The 22,784-nt window shown below is 36.3% G+C and overlaps 1 protein-coding gene across 1 annotated transcript in view; it reads right to left on the reverse strand.

Annotated features, from left to right (window-relative positions):
• The window catches only part of ACAD11 (acyl-CoA dehydrogenase family member 11), a 90,923-nt gene that overhangs the window by 47,023 nt on the left and 21,116 nt on the right, over positions 1-22,784 (reverse strand). The window contains exons 6-11 of the mRNA XM_023207431.2: positions 17,862-18,003; positions 17,093-17,214; positions 15,034-15,140; positions 13,377-13,503; positions 6,656-6,733; positions 5,831-5,969 (exon numbers count right to left, since the gene is read on the reverse strand). Coding sequence (XP_023063199.2) covers positions 5,831-5,969; positions 6,656-6,733; positions 13,377-13,503; positions 15,034-15,140; positions 17,093-17,214; positions 17,862-18,003 — 715 coding nt within the window. The remainder of the gene's footprint in view (positions 1-5,830; positions 5,970-6,655; positions 6,734-13,376; positions 13,504-15,033; positions 15,141-17,092; positions 17,215-17,861; positions 18,004-22,784) is intronic.

The following is a 22,784-nucleotide window of genomic DNA, read 5'->3' on the forward strand; positions in this document are numbered from 1 at the left end:
CTGAATAGACCAATAACAAGGTCTGAAATTGAGGCAGTAATTAATAGCCTACCAACCAAAAAAAGCCCAGGACCAGATGGATTCACAGTTGAATTCTACCAGAGGTACAAAGAAGAGGTGGTACCATTACTTCTGAAACTATTCCAAACAATACAAAAAGAGGGACTCCTCCCTAACTCATTTTATGAGGCCAGTATCATCCTGATACCAAAACCTGGCAGAGACACAACAAAAAAAGAAAATTTCAGGCCAATATCCCTGATGAACATCGACGTGAAAATCCTCAATAAAATACTGGCAAACCGAATCCAGCAGCACATCTAAAAGCTTATACACCACAATCAAGTTGGCTTCATCCCTGGGATCCAAGGCTGGTTCAACATATGCAAATCAATCAATGTAATCCATCACATAAACAGAACCAATGACAAAAACCACATGATTGTCTCAATAGAAGCAGAAAAGGCCTTTGATAAAATTCAACTCCTCTTCGTGCAAAAAACTCTCAATAAACTTGGTATTGATAGAACGTATCTCAAAATAATAAGAGCTATTTATGACAAACCCACAGCCAATATCATATTGAATGGGCAAAAGCATTCCCTTTGAAAACCGGCACAAGACAAGGATGCCCTCGCTTACCATTCCTATTCAACATAGTATTGGAAGTTCTGGCCAGGGCAATCAGGCAAGAGAAAGAAATAAAGGGTATTTGAATAGGAAGAGAGGAAGTCAAATTGTCCCTGTCTGCAGATGACATGATTGTATATCTAGAAAACTCCATCATCGGCCAGGCGCAGTGGCTCACGCCTGTAATCCCAGCACTTTGGGAGGCCAAGGGGGATGGATCACCTGAGGTCAGCAGCTTGAGACCAGCCTGGTCAACATGGCGAAACCATGTCTCTACTAAAAGTACAAAAATTAGCGGGGCATGGTGGGAGGCGCCTGTGATCCCAGCTACTCAGGAGGCTGAGGCAGGAGAATTACTTGAACCTGGGAGGTGGAGGTTGCAGTGAGCCAAGATTGCACCACTGCATTCCAGCTTGGGCGAGAAGAACGAGACTCGTCTCAAAAAAAAAAAAAAAAAAAAAAAAAAAAAAAGGAAGAAAGAAAGAAAAAAGAAAACCCCATCATTTCAGCCCCAAATCTCCTTAAGCTGATAAGCAACTTCATTGAAGTCTCAGGATAAAAAATCAATGTGCAAAAATCACAAGCATTCCCATATACCAATAATAGACAGACAGACAGCCAAATCTTGAGTGAACTCCCATTCACAATTGTTACAAAGAGAATAAAATACCTAAGAATCCAACTTATAAGGAATGTGAAGTACCTCTTCAAGGAGAACTGCAAACCACTGCTCAAGGAAATATGAGAGGACACAACCAAATGGAAAAACATTCCATGCTCATGGATAGGAAGAATCAATATCATGAAAATGGCCACACTGCCCAAAGTAATTTATAGATTGAATGCTATCCCCATCAAGCTACCATTGAATTTCTTCATAGAATTAGAAGAAAAAGTACTTTAAATTTCATATGGAACCAAAAAAGAGCCCATATAGTCAAGACAATCCTAAGCAAAAAGAACAAAGCTGGAGGCATCATGTTACCTGACTTCAAACTATACTACAAGGCTACAGTAACAAAAACAGCATGGTCCTGGTACCAAAATAGATATATAGACCAATGGAACAGAACAGAGGCCTCAGAAATAACACCACACGTCTACAACCATCTGATCTTTGACAAACCTGACAAAAACAAGCAATGTGGGAAGGATTTCATATTTAATAAATGGTGTTGGGAAAACTGGCTAGCCACATGCAGAAAGCAGAAACTGGATCCCTTCCTTACACCTTATACAAAAAATAACTCAAGATGGATTAAAAACTTACATGTAAGACCTGAAACGACAAAAACCCTAGAAGAAAACCTAGGCAATACCATTCAGAACATAGGCATGGGCAAAGACTTCATGAGTAAAATATCAAAAGCAATGGCAACAAAAGCCAGAATAGACAAATGGGATCTAATTAAATGAAAGAGCTTCTGCACAGCAAAAGAAACTATCACCAGAGTGAAAAGGCCACCTGTAGAATGGGAGAAAATTTTTGCCATCCATCCAGCTGACAAAGAGCTAATATCCAGAATCTACAAAGAACTTAGACAAATTTACAAGAAAAAAACAAAAAACCCCATCAAAAAGTGGGCAAAGGATATGAACAGACACTTCTCGAAAGAAGACATTTATGTGGCCAACAAACATAAGAAAAAAAGCTAATCATCACTGGTCATTAGAGAAATGCAAATCAAAGCCACAATGAGATACCATCTCACACCAGTTAGAATGGTGATCATCAAAAAGTTAGGAAACAATAGATGCTGGAGAGGATGTGGAGAAATAGGAAAGCTTTTACACTGTTGGTGGGAGTGTAAATTAGTTCAACCATTGTGGAAGACAGTGTGGCGATTCCTCAAAGATCTAGAACCATTTGACCCAGCAATCCCATTACTGGATATATACCCAAAGGATTATAAATCATTCTACCATAAACACACATGCACATGTATGTTTATTGCAGCACTATTTACAATAGCAAAGACTTGGAACCAACCCAAATGCCCATCAATGATAAACTGGATAAAGAAAATGTGACACATACACACCATGGAATACTATGCAGTCATAAAAAAGGGATGAGTTCCTGTCCTTTGCAGGGACATGGATGAAGCTGGAAACCATCATTTTCAGCAAACTAATACAGGAACAGAAAACCACACACTGCATGTTCTCACTCATAAGTGGGAGTTGAACAATGAGAACACATGGACACAGGGAGGGGAACATCACATGTCGCAAGGTAAGGGGCTAGGGGAGAGATAGCATTAAGAGAAACACCTAATGTAGATGACAGCAAACCCCCATGGCACATGTATACCTATGTAACAAACCTGCATGTTCTGCACATGTATCCCAGAACTTAAAGTATATAAAACAAATATCAGCCCAAAGGCCCCCAAATTTTCCAGTAATAGCTTTAGAATTAAAGTTGCTATTTTCAACATTCCAATATACAATATTGTATGACTTATTGAAGGGGGGAGAAAGCGCAAACTGGAAGACTATATATGTTTCCCATATGTTTTATAACTATTTGGGAAATGATCTGGGTGACTTAAGTAGAAATTCATCTTTTATACTTAAGAAACCTCTCGAAGTATTTACTCAACATCAATTATACTGCCTTCTTCATCTGCTTTGGAAATGACCCAAAACACAATGCTTAAGGCCTTCATGGTATCTCCACCACAAAGAGAAAATGCCTAGTTTTCTATTTATAGTTTTACACAACTTGTTTGCTTAGGAGAGTTGCTCATCACTTCTTAGTCAAATCAAATCTCTGTCCAATTTTAAAATTTCAGCAATTTAGTTATCTCATTTAGGCAGTACAACTGATGGACTCATGAAATTTTAATGCTAGAGAAAAATCCATGACCATCTAGTGAAAAGTGAGTTCACAGGTCAAATGATAAAACAGTGGCAGAGCTCCATCTGCAAAAGAAGTCTTTGGTAGCATTATTTTTCATATTATGATCCATTAGTGCACTATGAAATCAACTTAATGGAATATAGCTAGCATTCTCTAAAAAACGAAATAGAACAAAATATAATGCATTAGATTAGACTCGGTGGAAAATACCCAAATGCACTTGCATGTAGTAAGAGAAACTCTTGTTTTGTGAAACTTCTGTTTTCTACATCTATCCATTCATCCATCCATTCATCCATCCATCCATCCATCCATCCATTCATTCATTCTGAACATATACATACACCTATATATTCTACAAATTGGATCACAATATAAAATATAAAATACATTTCTTACTATGAGTAGCAATAAAAAATTAGCATTCAGTTCCCTTTCCACAAAATCATGCTACCTATGTAGAATGATGTAATAGCCTTACACAGTTGAGACGAAATCTTTAGAAGCTCTGTGAATAGACTTTACTTTTACAGTAGCTTATTATCGGAATACAATCTAGGACAGCAGTAATTTGATAAATCAGTGTTTGGAAAAGAGAAAATCATTTCAGGGACAAGTTCTACCATTATCAGAACTCTACAAACTATTTTAACGATGCCAAAGAAATGAGACAAAGTCCAGTGTGGAAAATCCAGACTGCATTTTGCCTCAGAAGTCCAGTATTGCCTTATATACCTCTTTCTGGCAGCCTCATTAACTTGTTTTTGGTAGAGCTTTAGCACCAGGGCCCTGTATAAACACAAAAGGCAATACTGAGGCATATCTTGTACAGGGATGGGCCTGCCATTGGATATTGTGCCATAATCATCCTACCACAAATCAAGAGCTAGTCCTTGACTGGTAGCATTAGGATAATCAGAGTAATTAAAAAAAAATATATTCCCAGGGTCTACCCTAGATATACTGAATGAGAACCTCTAGGGATGGAGGCTGGGAATCTAGATTTTTCAAAAATTCCTTAGGTGGTTCTTCTGCAAATCCAGGTTTTAAGATACCTCCTACAGACTACATTCCAGGTTTACTCCTTTCATTTTACTTTTTTAAAAATTGGCCTCCTTCCTTCATCTTTTCAATTTGATGTTCACCTCAAAATCCTTGGAGGCATCCTTGACTCTTCCATTAATACCCCATATCCAATCAGGATATCCTCATGGCTCTGCCTTTAAAATATATTTAGAATCCTGCTACTTATCACCCACTGCACTACTACCACCCCAGTCTAAACCACCATTATCTCTCACTGGGATTATTGCCACAGACTCTCTGCTTCTCTCTAACCCTCCTTTGGTCAATTCTCAACATAGCAGTCAAGGTGATCCTTTCAAAACTGAAGTTACAACTTATCACTAATCTGCTCAAAATTCCCATTGGCTCATCCTTTCAATGAAGGTATAAGCCCCTCTTATTTGCCCTATAAAGCTCAAAATATGAGGCCCTTACCTCTCTGATCTCTTCTATTATTTTCCTGGCCACACTGGCCTCTCTGGTTATTACTGGAATACATCAATCACACTCTTGCCTTTTCTGTTCCCTCTGATATAAAAACTCTTTCCCCATGTAACAGCATGGCTAACTCAAGCAATCACCTTCTACAAGTTATTATCAAATGTCATTTTCTCAATGAGGCCTATCCTGACCATTCTATTTAAAAATGTAACCCATATTCCCTGTACTTCAAATTTCAGAGCTCCCCTATTCTGCTGGTTTTTTCCCAAAGCACTTTTCATCTTCAAACTTATTACATAAGTTTGAAGTTTACTTATTATAATTATTATTTATTTTTGTCTCTTTGTATGTCAAGTAGATCCTTGAAGGAAGGCATCTTTGTGTATTTTATTCACTGATATATCATTGCAAGAACACAGAACACTGCCTGGGACATAGTAGTAATCAGTAAATAATTGGTAAATGAATGGTTTATTCATTTGGTGAATGAACAGTGAAGCTAACCAAAAGATCTGAAACTCTCTATCCATTCCAACTAGTAATAGAAATATCCAATTCCCAATCAGGAAACTGAGATCCTTACATGACCAATCCCTTTGGTGGCTAATTTTTTTCACCAATACTCTTAATTATAATGATATTTAACAAAGGAATAGTCCAATGAAAATTTCAAATCCATTTCTTACATTTAAATCAAAGTAACTGAAAAATAAAATTATAGCCAAATTCGTAAGTCAATAACTTTGTATAAAAACACATTCTTAGATAGAAATTTTAAACACTGATCAAAATATTAGAAAAAAATCTGTTTTCAATTAATGTAGTAACCTGGTGCTTGGCAGTTAAAGACATCTGGAGCAAAAAAGCATTTTCCTGTTTCTTCAGCAATCAAGGCATAGTCCACGTTGCTGAGACCGCTGACAGCCGGCAAAAACAAGTTCCAGAGACCCTCGGCTTTGGCCATTTCCTGTCAAGGTGATGAACATGCTAGAGTGACCATAATTTACCAGGACTCACAGTAGTTTATTTCTTTTTTAAATATTGGTATTTATGACCTTTGAAATTTAAAAACACTTATGGAGTTATTTATTTTACTGTATTCTCCAATGAGCAAAACCAAGTTCTTACTAATTCATTATAAATCAACAGTTTAACCACTAATAAAATGTCTTTTCCTTCAAGCTTCCTTGGATTTGGCTGAAAAATTAAGTTGGCTATTTGAGAACTTCTTATCAAATCAGAACTATTACAATCTCCCACATTTGAGTATAATATGCCAAATATACTACTTTGTGCCTTTTAATTTCTTACATGAATTGATGTTAAGATTTGAAAAACATGAAATTTAGATTAATTCTATGTGGGACAAACGACCTGCCTTGACTTCAGTCTCAATTCAGTGATGGCTAATAATGAATAGTTTTAATCATATTTTTCCCTTTGAACAGCTGTAAGAGGTTGTCTTCATTACTACCACATATAGAACACTACCTAGCCTAATTTGTATGTTATAGACTCTATTAACTTGCTTTTTTAAAGGTTATATTGATATAATTTTCCTCTACATATATAACAGTAGCAACAACAAAACTAAGGTCTAGGGTCTCAAAAAACACTTGCATATGAATTTTCCAGCGTTAAAGATTTTCTTACCTTGAGTTTATCAATCACTAAAGGTCTTCCCCACTTGTCCACTGAATTTTCATTTTGAACACAGAACTCAATTACCTCCTTAAAGTAATAAAAGAAAAAAATTTCATTAGCTAAAGTTAATACAAAGTAAACAACATCATAAACTGCTAATATCTAAAATAAACATTTTTAGGTGAAGATGCTTTTTCAGCTATTATTAAACCAGACACAGAAGCATAAAACATTCTAAAGGTTTACTGATCACAAAATCATGCTGCCACAATATTAGATAGTAGGCTACTAAAATCTTATACCAAGATTTGAGTGTTTCATTTCTAACAATATGGCAAACTAGATAGTCATAGAAACCCCTCAACTAAAAACGTTGGGTAAAATATTAAAAATAGTTTAAAAATACATTTATTAATACATAGCCATGCTGGAAGGAAAAGAAGAAAATTCCTTGGAGGCCAGAAACAAAAAAGCCTGCTCTTCAAGTGTGAGCACACATTGCAATCAAGTTTGCCCAGGGCATATAGGCTGATCTATGTTAGCCTAGGTAGGCCCTAGGTTTTAATGGGCCACATAGGCAGGAGTCAGACATAGTCAAATGCCCCAAACATGGCAAGAGGGAGGATTAAAGATCAGCTCTTCCCTTCACCAAAGCTAGGCTGCTTGATGGGTAAAACCTAAGTGGAAGAAAATTTATAAAGCAAAAATAAACAGAAAACCCACCCCTCAGAGATAGACCACAGGAATACAGGCCTTTATATAGGTCTTAGTTCTAGTTGGAATAGACAAAATAAACACTTCTAACTGAAGCCTGTCTTCACCCAAGTTTGGGACTGAATTCACAGACTTATGGGGCTCTAAAACTGCAAGCCAACATTTAAGTTTGCAATGTTTCTGGTGACAGTGCCTGCTAACACATGGCAGATGCGAAAACAAATCCTATCTGTAGGAAAGAGCTTTAAACAAAGCCTTAAATAACTTTCATAGATAAAATTCCAGAACATGAGTTCAAAATAAAAAAAGTACTTATCACTCAAGGAAACAAGCCACCATTAGTAAGAGTTAGCAAAAACAATCATTCACCCAGACAGAATTGCACTTCCCAAAGACTATAAATAGAGTAATGATCAGTCACAGGAAATAAACTATTTGTGTTTAACATATTTCAAGAATAAAGGAAGAAATTAAAAATATAACAAAGGACTATCAAAAGTGACCAGGCACATTTGAAAAAGAATTGAATAAAACCTAAAGAAAGGAAAACCATAGAAATGAAACTTAAAAACTCTATGGCAGTGATTCCCAAATTTTGGTGGCTCTAAGAATCTCCTGGGGAACTTGGTAAAAATATGGGGGCCTAAGCTGTGTCCTACTTCAATGAACCTGCACTTCTGTGTCCTTTACTAGCTTAAGCAATTCTTACACACTCCAAAATTTGAAAACAGTTATTCTGTGGATGTTGAAAAGTAGATTAGATAACAGCTGAAAAAACAAATCATGAATTGGAAGAAAGATCCGAAGAAATTTCTCAGAACGATGCACAGAAACTCAAAAGAAGGCAAATATGAGTGGTAAAGGAATATAACGAATTCAAAGAGAAGTTCTAACATAAGTCTAACTGGAGTCCCAGACACAAAGAATGAAGAAACGCAATATTTGGAAAAATCACTCTTAAAAGTTTTCAGAACTGATAAGACAGCAATCCTCAAATTCGGAAAGCCAGTGAGGCCAGAGCATTAAAGAGAAAGAAAAGTTCTTAAAAAGAGAAAGAGGAAGTTGCCTCCTTAGCGCAGTAGGCAGTGTATCAGTCTCATAATCTGAAAAAGAGAAAGAAGAGGGGGAAAAAAGAAAGATTATTGATAATTAAACAACAGTTAAGATTGACAGCTGACTTCTCAAAGCAACAAATGAAGCCAGAAATAACTGGGATAATAGCTTCAACTGCTGAGAGAAAATAACTGTCACTGTAAAATTCTATATACAATAAAACTATCTTTATAGAACTAGGGCAAAATAAAGGTATTAGCAATAAGTAAAGTCATTGACACCTCTCCCTAGCAAGAAAAAAGGAAAACAAAACAGAACAAAACAAAAAAAAAAAAAGAAAAGAAAAATAAATGAAAGGTTTACTAGCACATTCACACTAAAGGAACTTGACCTAGAAGAAACATCTGAGTTGTAAGAAGGAATAGTAAATAAAATGATAAATAGGTAGGTAAACTTAAAATTTTAAACTATAATCCCAGCATTTGGGGAGGCCAAGGTGGGCCACAAATTCAAGGCTGGCCAGAATCGGAATTCTGGCCAGAGGTCAGAAATTCAAGGCTGGCCAACATAATCAAACCCATCTCTACCAAAATGTCATTTCTGTCAGGAAGTCAGTTAAATTGGAAGATTTCCTGTTTGGGGTTGTTTATTATTTCCATCCCTTATACTGCCTTGGAAATATTCAGTGCTACTGTGTTTGATAAGAAATACGTAATATATTTCTCATTTTCTAATCTCTGACCACCTTTTCTCATCTCTGATCACAGTTTGAAGAAATTAAATTATGCCAGTGTTTATATAATTATTTTAAAATTTGTATTATTTAATACTTTGGGTTCTAAATTTTATCCACTTAGATATTTGCAAAGTTTATCTGTGGCATGGTAGGATTCAAAATTAAATAAAATTCCTCACTACAAAGAACCCTTCTTCGGTTCTTAAAGTAAGAAAAGGAATTTATAGTTAACAGCCAAAAGCAGAAACTAGGCTTGGTGCCTGGTCAATCTTCCCAAAATATCACCTGTAGCATTCTGCGTCCTCATTCACTGACAGAGATACTAATTTTGAGTATGTTGGTTGGTTCAGCATCTTAAATCTGAGCCTACAAATAATTTTGCAAAATGTTTTTCATTTTAAACTGAAGTCTACTAGAAAGAAGCAATAGTTCATCCTTAGTACATTAGACTCAGTAGGAAAGTATGATTAATGTTACCATTAATGTTAAAAGTGTGTTCTCAGTGTGTTATGTTGCTAGTTCCTGTTTTACATGCAATTTTTAGGATGTCTTATCCACTTTAAATTGGCTTAAACTGGCTTTTAATATTTTCCAGTTGGAAGAATTGGTTTTTAATATTTTCATAGATATGGGTTATGTTCTCACTTTACAATATTCAAGGGGTTTCAAAAGGTCATTAGAAAAGTTTAAATGAAGCTTATGTTTTCTCATTATAGAAAATTTGAAAGTACCTAAAAATATAAAGAAAAAGTCATCAAGAACCTCAGTAGTTAAAGACAAGTGCTGTTAAAGTATTGTATTATATGATACAACCTATTTTCTAGAAATGACGATTTTGGTTTCCGTAAACTTAGTTATAATAATTTTAGATAGAATCTTATATAGATTTTTCCCTCTTTCATTTTGAAAAAGCTATTTACTTTTCTCCAGATATAATCTCCAAATAACATCCTCTAATATGTTACACAGAGATTTGTATTGTTCACAATCATTCTACAGAATAAAACATTTTTACAGATGTTGGTACAGTATGATTTTTTTAAAAGAAGAAAAAGCTCACATTATCAGATATGGATATGTCTCAGATTTAAAGGATCTTCAAAGATTGTGGCTTTTCTGGTCACACAAAACATTGGCAATCTTACCTTTAAAGCCACAGGCTGCTTTTTTATTTATCTTAAAGCACTTCCTTTTATTGCAAATTTTTTGTACATATTTCAATAGCTACATGATACAAAGTTCAGCAGAGTATCACAACCTAACCTGTGATACCTCTTCTGTGCTGCAGTTTCTCTTACATGCTTATTCACATTTACCAATGAAAGAACAAGCCTGCCTGGTTTCCTCTGCCAATTCTGGCCTCTCCTCTGAATGATGGGCTGGTTCCAAGTACTAGCATGCTATCAGATAGGCTTCATTTTAGAGAAAGTAGGTAGGAATCAGGCAGTAACCAGGGAGGATAGACAACCTGAGATTTCTACCCAATCCCTACCACCCTCCCCCACTCCCTCAAAAAAGAAAAGTTGGCCAGGTGCGGCGGCTCACACCTGTAATCCCAGTGCTCTGGGAGGCTAAGGCGGGAGGACTGCTTGAAGCCAGTAGTTCTGGGCAACAGAGTGAGACCTGGTCTTTACACAAAAAAATGTAAAAATTAGCCCAGTATGGTGGCATATTCCTGTAATCCCAGCTACTCAGGAGGCTGAGTTGGGTGGTTCACTTGAGCCCTGGAGTTTGAGGCTGCAGTGAGCTAGGATCACATCATACACTCCAGTTTGGAGACACAGCAAGACCCTGTCTCTTGAAAAAAAAAAAAATTAAAAAAAAAAAAAAATATATATATATATATAAAAGGCCGGGTGCGGTGGCTCCTGCCTGTAATCCCAGCACTTTGGGAGGCCGACGTAGGCAGATCACGAGGTCAGGAGTTCGAGACCAGCCTGGCCAATATGGTGAAACTCCATCCTTACTAAAAATACAAAAATTAGCCAGGAGTAGTGGCAGGTGCCTGTAGTCCCAGTTACTTGGGAGGCTGAGGCAGAAGAACCTCTTGAACCCGGGAGGCGGAGGTTGCAGTGGGCCGAGATGGTGCCACTGCACTCCAGCCTGGGCAACAGAGCAAGACTACATTGACAAAAAAAAAAAAAAAAAAAAAAAAAAAAAAAAAAACAAAACCCGGAGGACCCCCCCTTAGGGCACTAAATCTCATGTTGAAGCCCTGGCTTCTTTGAAACAGATCATTTGCTTTTTTGTTGCTGTTGAGACAGGGTCTCACTCTGTTGCCCAGGCTGTAGTGCAGTGGCACAATCTTGACTCCCTGCAACCTCTGCCTTCCAGGTTCAAGCGATCCTCCCAAGTAGCTGGGACTAGAGGTGTGCACCACGTCGGGCTAATTTTTGTATTTTTAGTGGAGATTGGGTTTACACCATGTTGCCCAGGCTGGTCTCAAACTCCTGGGCTCAAGCCATCCACCAGCCTCGGCCTCCCACAGTGCTGTGATTACAGGCTTGAGCCAGCATACTGGCCCATTTGCATTTTTTGGAGGGCTGTTGCAGCCTTCTGTCTGGGGGCAAACACTACTGCTATAACAGGTTGTAAGAGACCAACCCAAGCAGTCATCCATGTGTAGGTAATTTTTAAATCAAACATCTTGATTTCTTTTCCTTTCTCATTTTTGCTGTCTATATAAGCCAATCACACGGGGCTCCATTGTGGGAAAATGGTTGCCACTTGTGCTACAGCCTTCTTTCAAAATTCTTTTGAGATATGGCTTCCGTTGTTTCATTATTCTAGGGGTTAATCCATTCTGCTTTCCAAATCTAATTTCCATTCTCTTTTCAAAACCTTAATTCCTCTGATATGTCCCTCTTCTATTTTCAAGCTTATTCCAATTTATTCCATTTTATAAACAAACTTTATTATTTATTAAATTGGATTTTATTTGAGGGAGGGGAAGACAATGTTGAATTCCCACTGTTATCTTAACCTAAAAGTGTTGCATTCCCTTTTTAATACTCAAAAGCTCATAGTTTTAAAAATCAGAATTGAACAAATACTAACTAGATCAGAAAATATTCAACATGATACTTTAGTCACTAAACACATGTGAGAGGTGACTATTTTAGAAAGAATTTCCTCACTTTAAGTAGTACTTTTAAAATAAATTATACCCTATTCTGAGACAAAGTTAATCTCAAGCCAGATATTTACTAAAAATATAATATTTATATAATTCAAGCAATAGCACAAACTGTCCTACAAACACATATTAGCTCTGAACATTTCTGTTGAAAGGATTTTGGTCTGTTTCAGTTCCCTATTTGATTTTGCCAGGCTAGTTGCAGATCTCTCAGAATCACAGATGATTAAAATGAGAATGTATTATATATTTAGTCATATCTACTCACATTGTAGAGGAAAATACTGAGGCCACTAAAGACTACCTAACACAAGGCCACCTAACTTGTGACAGGAATAGACTAGAATAAAGCCATTTGCATTTCTACACCAGTGTTCTACCCACATACACACACTCTGCCCCACCTCCCTTACATATTTTTGTAAAAGCTTTTTTATCTTTTCTTCACAACATTTATCATCTCTTATTTAGTGTCTTCCTTTCCTGCTAAAGTCCAAGCTTCACATGAGCATAAGCCCTGTATGTCTTATTATTTATTTACATTTGGTAGCTCTCCAGGTGCCTAAGCCATCATCAAGTACCCAATAATTATTTGGTAACTGAATGAATGGATGTTCCATGTTGCCTCTCTACTCTCAGTGAACTTATTGAAACTTAATGCCTTAAAATAGTAGCTTACAGGGAAGAGGGGTGGTAGTATCTGTGAACAGCTTGAAATGATACGTAAAATTTTCTAGGTGTGTCCATCTTGTATAGTCAACACTTCTCATTAAATTCTCAAAGGGGTCCACATTTACAAAAAAAAAAAAAAAAGATAATGCCTTAGGACAAGGCCCCCAAAGTAGTGTTTTACTTTAATATATTTAGGCTCCCAATTTTAAAACTACTAATTCTCTTTGACTTAATTATAAAGCCACAGACTTATCTGTGCATTCCCTGGGTTCTATCATGGCTCAATGCTAACGTGAGAAGAATAATCTAGGTAAGGACCGACTGAAGAAAATGACACCATGCTTCTCCTATAAGCAGAAATAACAGAAGTATTCATCGATAGTCCTTTAGCACAAATACATTGTTTATAAAGTACTCACCTTTTCAGCTGGAAGAATGTGTTGTTTCATGAAATGCTTCACCTTCGTAAGAACTTCCTGACCTTTCCGAGTCTGTACAAACAACTGTCCAGTAGTATCAATCTGTGGTAGTACAGTACTGAAAGTTCTTTGCCAAAAGAAAAAAGGAAAAAAGGTTACAAAGATGTCCAAAGATCATCATTACATATTTCTAATATAATGTGAAGTTTCCTCAGCTACCCAAAAAATAACCCCCAGAAGGAGGAGCTATATTTTATATTTTAAAAAAGTCTTTCACATTGTGGACTGAATGTAGAATCTCTTATATTTTAAACATTTAACTTTAATGCTTAAAGCACCATTTGGGGAACACATATAGGCCTGGCATCACCTCAAGCAATGTTAGTGATAGATGCAGGAGGCACAGGGTCTTGTCTGGACGTGCCCACAACGGACTGGGGGCACGCCTGCACACTGGCGGAATGGGGTGGAGCCACCGGGAACTCGGGCCTTATGTAGGAGGAGGAGCCTGGCCTCTTCAGCTAGCGTGTGGTAGCCTGGCATTCAATCTGTGAGACGGGAGCCTGTTGGCAGGACCATCTCTTTCTTTGCCGAGAGCTTTCTTTCTGCTTAATAAATCGGCCCTCCTCACCCTTTAATGTGTCTGTGTGCCTACTTTTTCCTGTGAGACGAGAACCTGGATTTTAGCTGAACTAAGGAGCAAAAAATCCCGCTTCATTAGTTTTGAATCTTTATTGAAGTCACCTGTCAGAATCTCCAAAAGAAAAAGCAAAGAAGTTGAACACAAATAATCATTATTCTTAGTATTAATATATGCCTCACAAATATAGCTGCTGAATATTAGATCTGTAGAATAGAAAACCAAACACTGCATGCTCTCTCTCACTCATAAGTGGGAGTTGAACAAACCACCATGGCACATATATACCTATGTAACAAACCTGCAGGCTCTGCACATTTATCCCGGAACTTAAAAATAAATTAAAATAAAACAAAGAAGACCTGTAAAGGTCATTATGAAGCACAACAGAATCAATTGTTATGGTGTAGAGAGAACAGATACCCATCTATAAGATAAATTGGAAAAAGCAATTGCCCTAACATTATGCCATGGGTACTTGTGGCTTAAGCAGAATTTCTGGGACAGCATCACACATGCATTTGGTAAGCAATGGAAATGTAACTGGCAAAGTGTGTTCGATGCTTGAAAAAGTGCTCCCACTGATGAAGACATGATGATGGGTTTCAAAGATGCTTATGAAATGTCTGAATAAAACTTAATGAAATATAACAGTGGAACAGAACAATATTTCTAAATTAATAAATCATCTTATATAATGCATTTTTAAAATTAGGCATATGTAAGTGGCTTAAATATTAGAAAGAAACACTTGAGTGTTTTATCTATATCCTTAAAAGTTTACACATTCAAGTGGCACAAAAATACTTTTAAACTTAAATATGGAGATTTTCTTTATATTTTAGGTCAATTTGTTTTTAGGCATAAAAGAGATTTACCAAAAAAAAACTATCGTGATTGGCAGCAGCAATCCTGGTGTATGCAATAAAAATCATCCCTACTGCCCTAAAGTTTATAACCTTCACATACCCAATAAAGGCTCTAATTTCAGTTAGCCAAGGAATCTGTTTTCCTTACCGTTTGGAGAGTTGTAGTCCAGTTTCTGCCAGAGGTTGCACAACATTGGCAAATAAAAAGCTATCCTCAGATGAATTATTTCCCAGAAGATATCTGCTATATACCCCCTACAAATAAACGTAGAACAATTAAAATTCATTGGAAACCGTCCTTCAACTATCCAATCAATCTTTCCAGTTTCTCAGTTATGTGGGACATTATACGCACACGGTATGAAGATATAAAACAGACTATCAATGACATCAATGTACATGCAGGAGTAATTATACCCTTCTAAAGAGTCATACTCATATCATCCAGTTAACGCACTCTCATCCTAACATAATTCTAATTTATAATCAAATCAAACTTGAAAATGATCTCAGCAGTTACCAAAGATACCAAGTCTGCAAGTTATTTCACCTCTAAAGATCACTACCCTCCTTCAAAAATAAGATTTAAAAAACTATAAAACCAAAGGGAAGACAATGAGATGATCTCTAAGAACAATTTTATCTCATTTTTGGGCCCCTAATTTAGGTAAAACTGTCTCTTTTGAACAGTGTTAGTTGAGTGCTAATCAGTGTTTCTTTGATAATTCTCCATTTCTGTACTATCAACATAATAAACTCTTTCCTCTCCCCTAAAAACAAACATTACTGTGTCTTCTTTATATGATTCCTTATACAATAAAACATTGCAATAGTTCTTCTATCATATTCAATTTTATATTTCCAATTAGATTGGAATGTTTATGATCATCTGGAAAGCTACTATATGTACGATATATATAGTTTATGTTGTACATTTTTTTTTTGAGACGGAGTCTCACTCTGTCACCCAGGCTGGAGTGCAGTGGCATGATTTCGGCTCACTGCAACCTCCACCTCCCAGGTTCAAGCGAATCCCCTGCCTCAGCCTCCTGAGTAGCTGGGACTACAGGCACATGCCACCACACCTGGCTAATTTTTTATTTTTAGTAGCTATGGAGTTTCACCATGTTGGCCAGGCTGGTCTAGAACTCCTGACCTCAGGTGATCCACCCGTCCCGGACTCCCAAAGTGATGGGATTACAGGCATAAGCCACCGCACCTGGCCTATGTTGTACATTTTAATGTCAATCATAATCCATGTCAAACTTTTATTTGAAATGAAAAGCCATTTCAAATTTAAAGCCTATTTGGTATCTTATTTGTGGAAACTGTCAAATACAGAGACACACCCATTTTGAGAAACCCATTCTTTCAACATGATTAACTCAGGGTACAAGATGAGATGTAACACAACTATTTCAGTTGTTCATGGATAGTATGAACTCTGAGGACAGAAAGTCAATTATCATAATTTTAATTAATCATTCTTTTCCCATTCTTTTTTACTTTTAAACTTATTCACCTGTTTTTCTTCTAAACCCTAGCCCCTTGCTATTGATGAAGCATCTCAATTTCTTAAACCTCCAAGATTCAAAGTGCCTGAAAACTGGATCAGTACAAAGAAGGCATCTGTTTAGATTACACTATAATTAGAAAAAAAGCTAAATTTATGCTCTATTATCTTTCAAAATTAATCACACAAATATGACTATAAAAATGAAAAAATCTTACTCATCTACTTACTCAAAAACATTTTAAGAGGCTACTACACACTAGATACTGTGCTGGCCTCTGAGAAGTACAAAGATAATTCTTCCCTCATCATCAACCCTAACTAATAAATGGTTTCATAGCCTGAGGCAGAGATCATCAAAAGATCTTAGCTTTTTCTCACACTGCATATTCAGGAAATGACTAACCCTTACATGCTTTTCTCTTTTTATCATTATGTCATTCTTTCTTCCTCCTTCCATCTTGTAAGTTTATTATACAAAAAACTGATAATACATTTTGCTCCCCAAATTTTTTCCTTGCCAAATTCCTATTCTGTAAATTCTGGATTTATATTTTACCCACATCTGATACCTGTCATTATGATAAGCAAAATGATCTAAGGATAAAGAATATAAAACCCAGAAGACTGGAAAACATTGTCAACAGTACATTGGTAAATAATGGCAAAACACATGTTTAAAACAATTAATTACCTGTGCTATTCCAGCCATCTTAAAAAATGAAAGGGCAAGAAAGAAATTCCAGTTAGGAAGAATAGAATTAATTCCCCTGCAGCCGCAATATATTGAAATCAGTTCTTCCATTGATGGTATCCCTATAAAAATGGCATGTAATATAAACTTTAATTAAAATGTCATGGTGAATATTTCACAAAGTTATGAGACAGATATGTAAAACAGAATTGTAATAACCATTAGCCCATACAACAAAACATGTTCTAAACCTTGACTTCCAAAAGATTATCATATACAAAGGACTACATTTGGTCATAAATTACTAAAAGTGGCATGCTAAGTTCAGAAAATTTAACAAAGAAAATGAAATAGGCCAGTCATGATGGCTCATGCCTCTAATCCCAGTACTTGCTCTCACTTGAGAGCAAGAGCTTAAAACTAGCCTGTGTAATACAGTGAGACAGCGTCTCTACAAAAAATTTAAAAATTAGCTGGGCATGGTAGCATGTGTCTGTAGTCCTAGCTACTAAGAAGGCTGAAGTGGGAGAATCACTTGAGCCCACGAGTTCAAGGTTTCAGTGAGCTATGATTGTGGCACTGTACTCCAGCCCGGGTGACAGAGCAAGACCTTGCATCTAAAAATAATAATAATAATAATAATAAAATAGAAACATGTTTAAGAAACAAAAACTACTATCTAAAATTGCAGGATTTTATATTTTAATTATGAAAGTAATAAAGACAATTTTATATTAATAGCAATTTAGACAACACTATGTTCTCATACCTGAGTTTTCTTGAATACGAGAACCTTGATTTATCATTGGAACTGTCCTTGGCCAAAAGTAGAAGAGGGAAAGATGAGCTAAGTCTGACAAAGGATGACCAATGGTTGAAAGCTCCCAATCCAGCACCGCTATAACTCGACACTATAATTACAAATAAAGAGGTCTTTAACATATTAAAACTTAAAGCAAGTATAATAAAGAAATAACATCGAATACATTCAAAATCATATTTTCCATCAAAAGTCTATTTCGGGTATTTACCCGCAGTGGCATATCTCATTTATAAAATAGCCAATTAGTCTTGATTATATAGAGCTAAGTCCTCTGGTTCCATCACTGGCCATCAATCCTTCTCATTTTACTTTACACAGCCTTAATATCTCTGCTAATGAGCTGATGCAAAAGCAGTTAAAACTTCTCAACTAAAAGTAACTGTGATAAAAAGGAATTATAGTGAATTACTAATATTTTAATAATCCATGTCATGCATGATTAAACATTTGCTTTAGTAATTAATCTAACTACATAACAAATGTACTACTCCACCCATAGTACTTTTAAAAGTTATTTCATGTTGTAGATACAAAGCATAATTGTTATAAAAGATACTGTTTTATAAATATAAAATCCACCATTACACAGCAACATAAAACAATCATGTAACGTGGAACCAATAAAACAGAAAGCTTTCCTCATTCAACCTTGTAACAGTATGTATCAAGGGAATATATATCTTTTTTGTTTGTTTGTTTTGAGACGGAGTCTCGCTGTGTAGCCCAAGCTGGAGTGCAGTGGCATGATCTCTGCTCACTGCAAGCTCCACCTCCTGGGTTCATGCAATTCTCCTGCCTCAGCTTCCTGAGTAGCTGGGACTACAGGCGCTTGTCACCCACGCCCGGCTAATTTTTTTATATTTTTAGTAGAGACGGGGTTTCACCGTGTTCGCCCGGATGGTCTTGATTTCCTGACCTCATGATCCACCCGCCTTAGCCTCCCAAAGGGAATATATATCTTGATGTTAAGAATACAGGACATTCTATTGTTCATTTCGCTGTACATATGGCCAAAAAAATCAATTTGCAGAATAGTACGTAGCGTATGATCCAATTTTTGCTCAAAGAGAAAGATTATAAATCAATACTGAAAGTTGAAAGGATATTGCACCAAACTGAGAGCTATGGCTATGGTTACTTTAAGGGATTAAGGCAGGAGGGATGAGGTCCAGAGAGGGGAACCTTCGCTGCAGGGTTCTGTATACAGGAGTGATGTGACATGATCTGTATTTTAAGAGGGTCACTCTAGCTACTATGATTTCAATATACTATAGGGGGGCCAGTGAGGCAGCTGCAGCAATACTCTAGGCAAGTTATCCAAGCTACATAAAACTGCAGACCCCATTTAGGTAATATGAGTTACTGGGTTTCATGCCTCCATTTAACTGTGTGTGCTTGCATTCCGTTGCTCCTCTGGCAAACTTACACACATTATTGGAGCTTTGTGTGGAAATGTGGGCTTTGGAATCAGGCCTGTATTCAAACTCTAGCTCTACCATTTGCTGACTGTACAACTCTGGACAAGTTAGTTAACCTCTCTAATCCTCGATTTTCTCAGCCATAATATACACCTCTCACACAGGGTTAGTTTGAAGATTAAATGGGCAGGTAGCATGTATAGTTCATTTACCAGTTTCTAGCAAAGTACCTGGCACACAACAGATGGCCAATATGTATTTATTTGATGAATATGTACAGAGCCTCACATATATAGCCAGGCAATCAAAACTTTGCCATTGTTACTGTGGAAAAAAATTGATCACTCCCTTCTCTATAACTTTATAAGAGCTTTTACTGTGGTTATATTATACTATAAACTTATAATATTATAAGTATTATAAATTACTATACTAGCTAGGTTTGTGAAACTACTGAAGAGGATGGATGCATTTTTCTCTTACATCATTCTATTTGTTATCTATGCTTTTAACATCCAAAGAAAAGATGAGGCGCTTACTTATGCGATAAATGATTACTTTTCTTTTTTAATACAAATTGGGAAACTTCTCTGGAGTTATGTTTCAGAATATCTGAACCACTTTTGGGGTAAAAACACAAAGCTATAAAACAAAAGCCAGTGAGAAAAGCTGATGGCTCATCAAATTGCATAAATTAGTGCAAATTAATTAGCAATAACTTATTAGAATCCTGTCGATGCCTGTTTGTGTTGAGAGTTATTAAAAGCTCAACATAACTTTTAGTGGTTGATCTGGACATTTACTAAATCGTCTTACTGCTACTAAGGAACTTATTAGTAAAATGATTTTTGACAGTTTTTCTGAAACCTCAGCACAACAGAAAGCTTTTAGTTTTTTAAATTATCTTCTTTATAGAAAGATTCACTTTATGTATACTTTTTATGCCATTGAATTTTATTAATATGTATGTGTATTGGCATTCAAAACAAACAAACAAAAAATACATACAATCCAACCGAACAAACAGTAGATGAAGAAGGCAGGGAAGAAAATAACAGAATTTGTTATAAAAAGATGAAGCTAGGAGTAAGGTTATTACACATAATTGAATATGATGGGACATGCAGGGTTGTTAGTGTGGGTAGTAAGATTTGCTTTGAATTTTATAGCGGGTAAAATAAAGTGTGAAGCATGGTCAGTCACAATCTTTACAGCGAATGCAGGTCAAAAACAAACCAGCTGCTCAAGAAGGACAACTTTTCTTGGCAATGAGGCTAAAGAAAAATATCACCCATCAATCTGCATTCAGGTGATATTGTGTAGCGGACTAAAATGTCTTCAACAATATAAAGAGAACTTTTGAGGGGCATGATGTAATTCCTAGAAAGCAGGCTATGCTGGAAAATGACTGAAAGGACAAAGATGAGTCAAGTAGAAGACAAGATCACATGCTGGGAGTGGGAGCTGAGATGGGACAAGAAATGTGAGAGTTTGAGAAGAAGGGAAAAGATTTAGAAAAGCCATTTTTTAAATGTCACAGGTTTTACTAAGAGATGAAGTTACAGCCTAGATAAAATCATGTGGCATAAAAATGTCTCAGACCCAATTAACCTTATTTCACTTTATTCTGCAGTAAAAACATGAGGATTCAAGTTTAGGGCTAGAAATTGGTTAAAGTCAAGGGGTGATGCACATCCCCTGTAGGATTATTAGAAAAAGTAAAATAATAATAATAATGATGATATAGATGATATAAAGTCAGGATGGGAAGATTCTAGAATAATAAGTAACCTAAAGTCAGGACACTTCATAATTCTTTTTTTTTTGAGACAGAGTCTGGCTCTGTCGCCCAGGCTGGAGTGCAGTGGCCGGATCTCAGCTCACAGCAAGCTCCGCCTCCCGGGTTCACCCCATTCTCCTGCCTCATTCTCCTGAGTAGCTGGGACTACAGGCGCCCGCCACCTCGCCCGGCTAGTTTTTTGTATTTTTTTTAGTAGAGACGGGGTTTCACCGTGTTAGCCAGGATGGTCTCGATCTCCTGAGCTCGTGATCCGCCCGTCTCGGCCTCCCAAAGTGCTGGGATTACAGGCGTGAGCCACCGCGCCCGGCACCATAATTCTTACATTACTTGCATACATCTATAGTCAAAAAATTATTAATGAAATCGATACTAAAGAGGGTAGTTTTTGAGATGACTGATTATGATCATGTGGCTTATGTAGGATAAGAAGTCAAGTGAAGTCATGAAGGGCTTATGGATTCTAAATTAACAGCAATCAAATTTGCAGTGTCTCAGGGAAGATACAGAGAAATGAGACATAAACCAACAGAAGGTAAAGAGGGTGAGGTCAAAGATAACAGGTTTCAATTTCTAGATCACTGAAGTTGACAAGTTCCAATGGATGTTCCTAATTATATTTTTCAAGTTGAAATGACAATATGCAGATTTTACATTAAACTCCAAGATCTTAAACATTTGTCTACTGGTAAAATTTATCTTTGGAAAATCAACATTTTCCAGGAAAACTGGATTTCTTTTCAACACTGCAGTGAGCATGTTGGGCTACTGAAACACTTGCTCAAACATGCTTTAAATACTTTATAAATAAGTAACGGAAAATAATTTCGTTTTGCCATATCCTGTAGTTTCTTTTACTGGCTTACCCCACACATTCCTGGAAGGTTTGTCATTTAAAATCGCTTTTGTCTTCTTTCTTAATTGTTGTGTTTTCTGATGACAAAAACACAACATGCTGTTGTTTTAAAAATGAAAACCAAAAAACATCAAATCCTAAACATTACAGAAATGTACAATTATGTCTCCTCTAATTCCATCCCCTACAACCACTGTTTAGGTTTTAGTACATATTATGAAAGATTTACTTATAGCCTAATATTTTTCTGAAGAAGCTTGACAAGTAGTCTTAGAAAAGTCAGAGAGAAAAATGAAGGGGAAAAAATGGAAAAGTGAGGGTACCTGAAATAAATTGAGCATCATTGATGTGCCACGTACCAGCTAGTTGCTCCATAATGACCGTTTCATTTTAGCTGACCAGCAACTCAGAAAATTTTTTTTTCAATTTTAAAAGGCACACAATGTCAATTTACTGGGTTCGATAATGTACCATAGTTGTATAATATCCATTTTGCAGAATTTGGATGATGGATACACAGGACTTCTCTGTACTATAATACTTTTATAACTTTTTGTGGGACTCTAATTATTTCAAAACAAAAAGTTAAAATAAAAACAGAGATACAGAGAGAGATTAAATAACCTGCTTTAAGTTCACACTGCTGGGGAATGAAAGTTAAGCACAAATTTATGAGATGGAAATAGTTGCTTAGTGAATAACTAAAATTAATCCCTTCAACATAGATTCATTCAGAATCATATAAGCACCTGCAATATAAAGATGAATAAGATATAGTCATTGTTTTAAAGGGACTC

Source organism: Piliocolobus tephrosceles, chromosome 2 (genome assembly GCF_002776525.5).
Source record: "Piliocolobus tephrosceles isolate RC106 chromosome 2, ASM277652v3, whole genome shotgun sequence".
Taxonomy (NCBI): domain Eukaryota; kingdom Metazoa; phylum Chordata; class Mammalia; order Primates; family Cercopithecidae; genus Piliocolobus; species Piliocolobus tephrosceles.